This window comes from Helobdella robusta (genome assembly GCF_000326865.2).
Source record: "Helobdella robusta unplaced genomic scaffold HELROscaffold_1620, whole genome shotgun sequence".
Lineage (NCBI taxonomy): Eukaryota > Metazoa > Annelida > Clitellata > Rhynchobdellida > Glossiphoniidae > Helobdella > Helobdella robusta.
Window position 1 is genome coordinate 1 of NW_008703905.1, and position 1,237 is coordinate 1,237.

General features: G+C 49.1%; 1 protein-coding gene across 1 annotated transcript in view; it reads left to right on the plus strand.

The window, feature by feature from the left end:
• Positions 1-850: 850 nt before the first annotated feature.
• The window catches only part of HELRODRAFT_184641 (hypothetical protein), a gene marked incomplete at both ends in the record, with an annotated part of 2,218 nt that continues 1,831 nt past the window's right edge, over positions 851-1,237 (plus strand). The window contains one exon of the mRNA XM_009015801.1: positions 851-1,053. Within this exon, the coding sequence (XP_009014049.1) occupies positions 851-1,053 (203 nt within the window). The remainder of the gene's footprint in view (positions 1,054-1,237) is intronic.

Below are 1,237 nucleotides of genomic sequence, written 5' to 3' on the forward strand. Positions count from 1 at the left end.
TAGGAATGGTTCGTCTGGAGGCCTTGACTGCCTAAGGCCCCAGCACATTAAAGATTTAATTTCAGGCCCACTGCCCATTGACGAGTTTGTAAGCTCACTAACACAGTTTATAAATATAATTTTATCTGGCGCGTGCCCATCCGCCGCCAGCCGTTTCTTTTTCGGGGGTCGTTTGATAGCGTTGACAAAAAAAGATGGGGGAGTTAGACCTATTGTGGTCGGTAACTTTTGGAGAAGGTTGGCCAGCAAATGTGCTCTGATCTTGGTGTTGGAAGAAACCAAGGCGAAACTTTACCCAATTCAACTGGGCGTTGGGGTGAAAGGAGGAGCAGAGGCGGCCGTACATGCGGCCCGTAAATTGGTTCTGGACTTACCCGATAAATGGGGTTTTTTAAAAATTGACTTCAGGAATGCCTTTAATACCCTGAGGAGAGATTCGATGCTGGAGGCAGTCAAACGGCTCTGTCCCCAAATTTACAATTACTGCCACTCCGCATATGGCCGAATCTCTTCTCTTGGTTATAACACCTGGGTGATGGAATCGTCCGAGGGGGTGCAACAGGGTGACCCTTTGGGGCCGATGTTGTTTGCTCTGACCCTACACCCGGTGTTGGAAAAATCTCTTTCAAAATTCGTTTGCGGCTACCTGGACGATATCAGTTTGGCCGCCGATGGTGCAATTTTAGCTACTGATTTCCTGTCTTTAAAAGACAATGCCTCCATCATTGGGCTTGAGCTTAATATTAAAAAATGCGAATTGTACGCAAACGACTCTTTTGAAATGCCACAGACACTGGCGGAAGTGCCCTTAGTGTCTGAGGCATCATTGAGCTTCTTAGGCACCCCATTGATGGAGGGTGAGTTTCAAAACACTTTTTTTAATAAAAAACTCGCAGAGCTGAAATTCGCCCTCGACCGAGTGTCTCATCTTCCGGTCCACGACGCGCTGACCATCGTCCGCAACGCCCTTAGTTTGCCTAGATTGATGTATTTCCTTCGTACATCCTTCTCGGTTGATGCATCCATTTTGGGCGGATTCGATGGCGCCCTGAGGTCAGCTTTGTCAGCCCTATGCAATGTTGAGTTGACAGACAGGGGCTGGTCTCAGGCCCAGTTGCCGGTTCGGTTTGGGGGACTGGGATTGTTAAGCGTGGTCCAGCTGGCACCTATTGTTTACAAATCATCTGCCGCTGCCACGCTCGACCTGCAGTCTGCCCTGCTCCGGCAATCTTTCACG